Source organism: Piliocolobus tephrosceles, chromosome 8 (genome assembly GCF_002776525.5).
Source record: "Piliocolobus tephrosceles isolate RC106 chromosome 8, ASM277652v3, whole genome shotgun sequence".
Classification (NCBI taxonomy): domain Eukaryota; kingdom Metazoa; phylum Chordata; class Mammalia; order Primates; family Cercopithecidae; genus Piliocolobus; species Piliocolobus tephrosceles.
Genome location: NC_045441.1, coordinates 117,576,742 through 117,584,794, shown reverse-complemented (window position 1 = coordinate 117,584,794; position 8,053 = coordinate 117,576,742). Strand labels below are relative to the sequence as shown.

The following is an 8,053-nucleotide window of genomic DNA, read 5'->3' as shown; positions in this document are numbered from 1 at the left end:
ATTTGGATGACTTAATATCAAGTCCCAATCCACTATAACCAATAACAAAAATGTTCTTCATTCTTATCAGAAGCAGTTGTCAGAGCCAAGGACAAACACTCCACCCTTTTCTACGTTCAGGGTCAAACATTATTTTTTATTTGATGCCGTGTGGTTGAAGTTAAGAACCAGTCAGAGTTGGTTTTGGTTCTCAGTACAAAAGTAAAGGGTCAAAGGGAGTGAGTCTCTTCCTTCTTGATTTGTTTTTCTAAGACCACCAGAGTGGGCACAAAAGAACCAGAGAGTAGGCAAGGCTAAAAGCAAAACTGCAAATTTATTCTTTGGTCATCTAGCTTCAGGGACCGGAGCTGGGGCGGGGGGGTTGGAGTTTCTAATACAGTCCCGAAAAGAGTGGGGGCTGAGAAAGCCCACCCCCGGCGCATCTGCTGGGAGCGACTTTTCTAGGAGTGGAAGGGCAATAGGCGGGGCATGGGCATGTCGGGGGAGGGGGGGCTGCTCCGCAGGTGCCACCAGGTAAATCTTGGTCTCCTCGGATTGACATCACCTGGTGCATGCCTGATTAATCTGCACCTTCCCGGGCGTCAGCTGCATTCTCGCACACATGGGAAGAGTTGGTGGTGAAGAAGAACCCGGAAGTGCACCATCCTGCCTCCGTTCGTCCAAACAGTCCAACCTTTTATTGATAATAGTGATAAAGGGGCACCGTGGTCTGTCTGGTTACTTCCTGCTGTTAAGGGGCGTCGTTAAGGTCAGGGCCCATGGTTGGTATTTGGACGTATGGATGAAGAATAAAATAAGGCACAATATTAGTATAGGAATGAGGAATGGAAGCATTTGTTGGAATATGGGCAAAACCCAGAAGGATGGTCCTGGCAAGGTTGGGGAGTATGAGATAGTTAAGAAAATTTAGTAAGTTTGAGGCAAGTGGGGGAAAGCCAAACTGATTTCCACTGATTGCTTTCGGTAGAGGCCCTTTTTAGTTGGGAATGAGGAACGAGCACGCAAAGTAGTTGTTGGCCAGGCAGCAATTAAGGAGTGGAGTTTTTTTGTGGAGTGGATGGCTTTCCGCTTACTCCTACTACAGGGATATTGGATGGAAGGCTAGGTCCAGAGAAGGACGGCAAAACAGAATAGGTAGCCTCGCTGTTGATTAAAAAATTAATTGTCTTACCCACTACCAGGAGAGTTACCCGCGGCTCGGCGAGCGTGATGGGGGTCCCCAGGTCTCGGCACCTTCAGTTGTCGTCGTCCAGATGTAGGGGCTGGAAGGAGCTCCTAGGATCCTGGGAAAGGGGATCACATGGAGACACAACACCTGTTCTCAGGGTGGGGCAATCAGACTTCCAGTGTCCTCCCTGCTGGCAAGCAGGGCAGGGGGTTGCTGGTGGACGAAGGTTAGGACATTCACTGGCCTAATGTCCTGATGCCTTGCACTTATAGCAAGGCTGCGTTGGGGCTCGGGGACCCTGTGGACACCTGTTGGCATAGTGTCCTGCCTTGCCGCACTTACATAGCAGGCTCTTTTTGCAGCCTTGGAGTCTGTGGGGTGTGTGCTCTCTGGCCTGGGGTTACGACTGGGCTGTAAAGCCGCTGCGAGGAGCTGAACCTTCTGTTCAAGGCGAGCTTGCCGTCTCCTCTCTGGAGTTATAGACCTTAAAGGCTAATTTAACTAGGTCTTGTATTGGTGTCTGAGGACCATCCTCTACCTTTTGAAGTTTTTTTTTTTTTACGAATGTCAGGAGCTGATTGAGAAATGAAATAAGATGCCAAAATGGTGGCCCCTGTGGGGGAGGCCGGATCTAACCGGATATATTGGGTTAGAACCTCAGTCAGTCTAGGGTAGAGGCTAGGATAACCTGGAGGTCATGCCAAGCTAAATCATAGGCCTGACAAAGGTGTCTAAATTCCTCCATGTATATGGTAGGATTAACTGAGAAATCACCCAAACGCTTCTCAATTTTGGAAAGATCGGCCAATGAAAAAGGGACATGTACTCTGACTACCCCCTCCGCCCCAGCCACCTCTCGCAAAGGTGCTAACACTGTAGGAGGGTGTGGGCAGAGATAGGGGACTCAAGACAGCCAGTTGGGGGCCCCGAAGGAGGCATGGGACCGAGTGGATTACTAGTAGATAAGGAGGAGGAAGGAGGAGTCTGGGCAGGAAGGGAGGGGGTGGAGAGAAGGAGGAGTATAGGGACTAGAGCTTAAGGCCCAAAAGCCTTGTACGTAAATTTTGGACCACTTGCCTAGCCACTGGCAGAAATTGCTGAGGTCGATCACGCCACAGTGGAAAGAAAAATTAACCGCTTCCTCCTAAGGTCTTGTTCGAGCTGTAAGGTTTTTAAATTGGCTAGGAGGCACCCTAAGGGGGTGCTCTTTAGAAATTTGGACTGGGGGTTTCCCATTTGTTTCCTCTTTACTGACACAATGGACACAATGGAAATGGAAGTGGATCTCTGCCTGGCTTCAAAGTGTCCTTTGGAACCAGCAGAGACAGACTGGAGGCTCTTGAAGCCAAAGTGGAGATTACCTTCAGGCGGACGTCTCCGTCCTGAACGGGTCTCCTGAGCCACTTGGTGGCTCAAAATGGACCTCGGACCTGCGCAGGATTTTGGCCGAGGGACACAATGGAAATGGAAGTGGATCTCTGCCTGGCTTCAAAGCGTCCTTTGGAACCAGCAGAGACAGACCAGAGGCTCATGGAGCCAAAGTGGAGATTACCTTCAGGCTGACGTCTCCGTCCTGAATGGGTCTCCCGAGCCACTTGGTGGCTCAAAATGGACCTCGGACCTGCGCAGGATTTTGGCCGAGGGAGGTAAAGAGGAGACAAGGGCACTTACCCCAGAGAGGCCGTGAGAGTGAGGGAAGCGGGTCTCAGGTCCTGGTCCCTCTGTGGTGTGGAAGCAGGAGGAGGTTCCTCAATCCCTAGAGGCCTGAGGAGGGGTCTCCTCCCAGGTCTTCGGCACCAACTGATTTGTTTTTCTAAGACCACCAGAGTGGGCACAAAAGAACCAGAGAGTAGGCAAGGCTAAAAGCAAAACTGCAAATTTATTCTTTGGTCATCTAGCTTCAGGGACCGGAGTGGGGGGGTGGGGTGGAGTTTCTAATACAGTCCCGACACCCGACAAGAGTGGGGGCTGAGAAAGCCCGCCCCCGGCGCATCTGCTGGGAGCAACTTTTCTAGGAGTGGAAGGGCAATAGGCGGGGCACAGGCATGTCGGGGGAGGGGGGCCGCTCCGCAGGTGCCACCAGGTAAATCTTGGTCTCCTCGGATTGACATCACCTGGTGCATGCCTGATTAATCTGCACCTTCCTGGGCGTCAGCTGCATTCTCGCACACATGGGAAGAGTTGGTGGTGAAGAAGAACCCGGAAGTGCACCATCCTGCCTCTGTTCGTCCAAACACTTCTCTCAGAAAGAAATCCAGACTGGGACGAGGTTCCAGAAAGCTGTCAGGAATCAGACAGGCCAGGAAAGAAAGGCTCAGAGCATTCCTGAAGGGAATCTGTTGTTTCTCCCTTCCCAAGACTCATTTCTCCTGCTCTTTTGCTTTGGGAAACTACCCTATCCCCATTCTCATTCCAAGCGCAATTGACCCCTTCCTTGCTTTGACTCAAATCTAACCAATCAGAGTACTGCATTTTCGTGGCTCCAGTGATTGCTTCAGCAATAGACATGTGATTCAAGCCAGACCAATGGAAGTCAGCTCTGGGACTTTTGCTGTAACAATTAGGAAGGAGCGCTCTTTTTCCTGGGGAGTTGCCAACCTGGAAGGTATAGACCTGGAGTTTTTGATGGTCGCCTTTGCCACTGTCTAAGAATAAAGCCAATGTCAAAGGAAGCAAAGCTGAGATGGAGAATTATTCCTGTTGACATGGTTTGAACAGTGGTTCAACTGCATAGGAAAAGCAAGGCAAGTGAGGGTAAACAGGTTTAGGATTAGCTAGTTTGAGTAATTTCAGTGGGCTCTGGAGCATAGGGGCTGGCTCTAGTTGTCTGGTACCTGGCCCTGGGAAGATTAGGGCAGGGGATAGTGGCCCTGAGAATGGCAGCCCAATAGAGGAGGTGGTTGGGGTGTGGGCTCTAGATTGGTTGGTCTGCATTTGAAAGGTATGCACCCCTTGAGCTGTTTGGTATTTCTGGGAATTAGCTAACCCTGGGATGATTGGTCCCTGAGGTATCAGTGAGGTCCCAAGATGTCACAGCATCAGAAAATAAAGGAAAAACAAAAAAGACCAACTAATACAGCTGAGATGGCTGGGGCCTCTCTCCACAGGGTCGCTTATCCTCTTGGAGGCCAGTCTGGGCTCCTTTGCATGGTGGCTGAAGACTTCCCTGCAGCGAGAGAGGACAAGCCCCCACAGGCAAGCACTTTTCCAACCTTTGCTTATGTCTTGTTTGCTGTTGTCCCACTGTGGCAAGCAGGTCACGTGGCCAAGCCCAGTGTCAGTGTTGCGGGGAACCTACCTCAGGGGTGGACACCAGAAGGCAGGAGTCACACCTGGGCACCATTGCCACAGCAATCTGCCCACAGCCTGACCCAGTTGGCCCTTCTATCGGACAGTAGTTCTGATGGGGAGACTAAGTCAAAGCTTGCCTTCTGCCACATTCCACCTGCTGATCCCCTAGCTCCCTCCAGTCTTGTCCACATGACAAGACTTTGGCAACCATGTCTGGCTTGAGATCCTCTAAGTCGACAGACTGCCCAGCATGCCACCTCCCCTCATACATCTTCTTTGTACCCAAATGCAAAGGGGACATGGGGCATCAGCTCTTGAGGTTAGAGACCCATTCAGCCAACAGGTTGTACCTACTTGGTGCCAGGATCTAGCCTAGGTGCTGGGGATCTAGCGGGAAACAAAACAGACCAAAAGACAATCCCTGCTCGCTGGGAGCCTACATTTTTTTTTTTTTCCGAGATGGAGTTTCACTCTTGTTGCCCAGGCTGGAGTGCAATGGCACAATCTCGGCTCACTGCAACCTCTGCCTCCCAGGTTCAAGCGATTCTCCTGCCTCATCCTCCTGAACAGCTGGATTACAGGCTCCCGCCAGCAAGCCTGGCTAATTTTTTTGTATTTTTAGTAGAGACGGGGTTTCACCATGTTGGTCAGGCTGGTTCCAAACTCCTGACCTCAGATGATCCACCTGCCTCGGCCTCCCAAAGTGCTAGGATTACAGGAGTGAGCCACTGTGCTCAGTAGAGCCTACATTCTTATTGGGGTAGATATTAGTTAAACAAATGTACAAGTAAAATATATGAAAGTGAAGAAGAGTGGATGGGGTGAGGAACAGGAAAACAATGACTATGTTTTTTTTTTCTTTTTTTTTTTTTGAGATGGAGTCTCTCTGTGTCACCCAGGTTGGAGTGCAGTGGCAAGATGTTGGCTCACTATAACCTCTGCCTCCTGGGTTCAAGTGATTCTTCCACCTCAGCCTCCCAAGTAGCTGTGATTACAGGTATGCGCCACCACTCTTGGCTGATTTTTATATTTTTATTAGAGACGGGGTTTTGCCATTTGGCCAGGCTGGTCTTGAACTCCTGACCTCAGGTGATCCACCCGCCTTGCCCTCCCAAAGTGCTGAGATTACATTTGTGAGCTACCGCACCCAGCTGTCATGGTCTCCTGGAGACACCTAGAAGCCAGAGTTCCTTCCCTCAACGTAGTCCTTGCAGGAAGAGTGACCTTCAAGGCCTCAGCACCCGGGGCTGAGGTCCAGCTGCAACAGTATGTCCTGTAGAGACCCCTGCAGCCTGCTCAGGGCCACCACCTCCGTGGAGTAGAGTGAAGCTTCTAGGACACCCCCCAGGCTCTCCAAGGTCTCCAGGCCACTGGCCATGGGCAAGTGGCAGTTCTTAGAGAAGGCCAGCATGTGAAGAAGGTCCCGGAGGTTCTCCAAGTCGTTGGATATTTGGATCACGTTTCTGGAAGTCAGATTGATGAGGATCTGTTGGTAGATTGCCAGTGTCTGGTCCATCTGGGATAAGGTCAGGACGGGGTGGAGCCCAGGAATGAAGTCCAAACCGGTGACCCTCTGTTTGGAGGAGACCGACTGCTATGCGGGAGGAAGAGGGAGAACAAGTGTTCAGCACGTGGGAGGAATCACTCTCAGAGCATTCCACCTTCCTGTGGGCATCGAGGGTCATTCTCTTGGCTGCCTCCTTCCACCCTCCCTCACCACTTGGGCTCAGGCCCTTGTATCCTGTGCCCAGGTGACTGCCAAGCCTCTAAGGTGGTCTCCAAGATTCCTGCTCTTCCCACACCATCCTTCCCTCCACTTCCCAACCAACTTTCTTAGGTCATTCCTGTCTCTGCATGGCCTCTGCTGAAGAATTAGCCATGGTTTCCTGTGTCTTATTTAGTGGAGTCTGTTCCCCAGGGATCTGAGGTCCTGCATAAGCACCCCCACCCCCTGCCTTCTCTCGTCCCTTTCACCCCCAGCTGAGTCCTCTCTCCTAGTCAGCTTTTCCAGGCAGTCCCTCCTCCTTAGAGATCAAGGCCGTACCCTCAGTGAGGCCCCCAACCCTGCTCCAGTGACTCCAGTTCCGGGAGGGCTCTCCCCATCCATCTGCCCACAGCACTGAGGCTGACACCTCTGTGGTGACTACCCTGGGCTCCCGTGATATCGTGTATTGACACCACCCCAAGTTGGGGCACTCGGGAGCTATCACGTGCAGCCTTGCTGAGTGGCTAATATGCCCAGCTAATTTTTTTTTTATTATTTTTGAAAGGAGACAAGAGTTTTTCTCTATAAAATGCCCAAGACTCTATCTAGTTCTGAGCCATCTTTGCTTCTGGACGCCTAACTTCTCCTTAACTGCCCAAGACCACCATGAGACACCCACAATGACCAGGAGATGTCTCCGGAGAGCTGCATGCAGGGAGTAAGGAGGATTCACCTGCTTTAGCTAAGTTAGGCCTCACAACAACCTTGTGAATAGTGTGTGATATCCCCATTATCCAGATGATGAAATCAAGGCTTAAAGGCATTAAGGAACTTGCTGAAGATCTCACAGACATCAGAAATGCGAAGATTTAAACTTAATCTTCCTAATTTCAAATACAGACCTCATCAGGAAAATGGCAGAAGGTCTAGGCCTGCTGGACCCCAGAGAAAAGACCAGGGTGGGCACTGACTGCTATTTGCAAATCAGTAGAGGGTTGAATGTGAAAAAGGGTAGACTCGCTCTTTTGGGTATCTTCGAGAGGTGGGGCCAGAGATCAGCTGGAACTACAAGAACCCTAATGACAAGCACATCTAGGGATGGGATAGAGGCCCCGAGGAGACGCTGCTGGGGGTCTTGCACAGCCAATGGGCTGCAAGGAACTTCACGGCTCCCTCTAGTCATAGGCACTAAGATTTGAGGAAATGAAGTCAGGGAGGAAGGCGAGCGCAGAAGGCAGGGACAGAGGGGAGAGGAAGGAAAGAGACAGTGGCTATGCCTGCATGTGGCCCAGCTAATCTCTGAGGCCTGGGTTTCCCCTTGGTAGAGTGAAAATAATCACCCAAGGCCTCATGATATCAGAGAATCCTATGATTTTGTTTCTTATTTTTAATTTTTTTTAAAAAAATTGAAGATAGAGGTCTTGCCATGTTGCCCAGGATGGTCTTGAACCCCTGGCCTCAACTGATCCTCCTGCCTTGGCCTCCTAAAGCTTACAGATGTGACCCATCATGCCTGATCAAATCCTAAGATTTTTATTTATTTATTTATTTTGAGACAGGGTCTTGCTCTGTCGCCCAGGCTGGAATGCGGTGGCACAATCATGGCCCACTGCAGCCTCAACCTCAGCCTCAACCTCCCAGGCTCAGGTGATCCTCCCATCTCAGCCTCCCCTAGCTGGGACCACAGGTACACACCACCATGCCCAGCTAATATTTTTTATTATTTTTGTAGAGATGGGATCTCCCTATGCTGCCCAGGCTAGTCTTGAACTCCTGGGCTCAAGTGATCCTCCTGCTTTGGCCTCCCAAAGTGCTAGGATGACAGGTACAAGCCACCACACCCAGCCCAAATCCTATGATTTTTTTTTTTTTTTTTTTTTTTTTTTTGG

At 50.7% G+C, this 8,053-nt stretch overlaps 1 protein-coding gene across 2 annotated transcripts in view; it reads right to left on the bottom strand.

The window, feature by feature from the left end:
- Nucleotides 1–5,571: 5,571 nt before the first annotated feature.
- LEP (leptin) overlaps nt 5,572–8,053 on the bottom strand; it is an 18,716-nt gene continuing 16,234 nt past the window's right edge. The window contains exon 3 of one of the 2 annotated variants that reach the window (XM_023223502.1): nt 5,572–6,050. In XM_023223502.1, the coding sequence (XP_023079270.1) occupies nt 5,694–6,050 (357 nt within the window). In that variant the 3' untranslated portion in view covers nt 5,572–5,693. Of the gene's footprint in view, nt 6,054–8,053 lie in introns of both variants that reach the window. The other variant, XM_023223501.1, reaches the window with a different exon arrangement.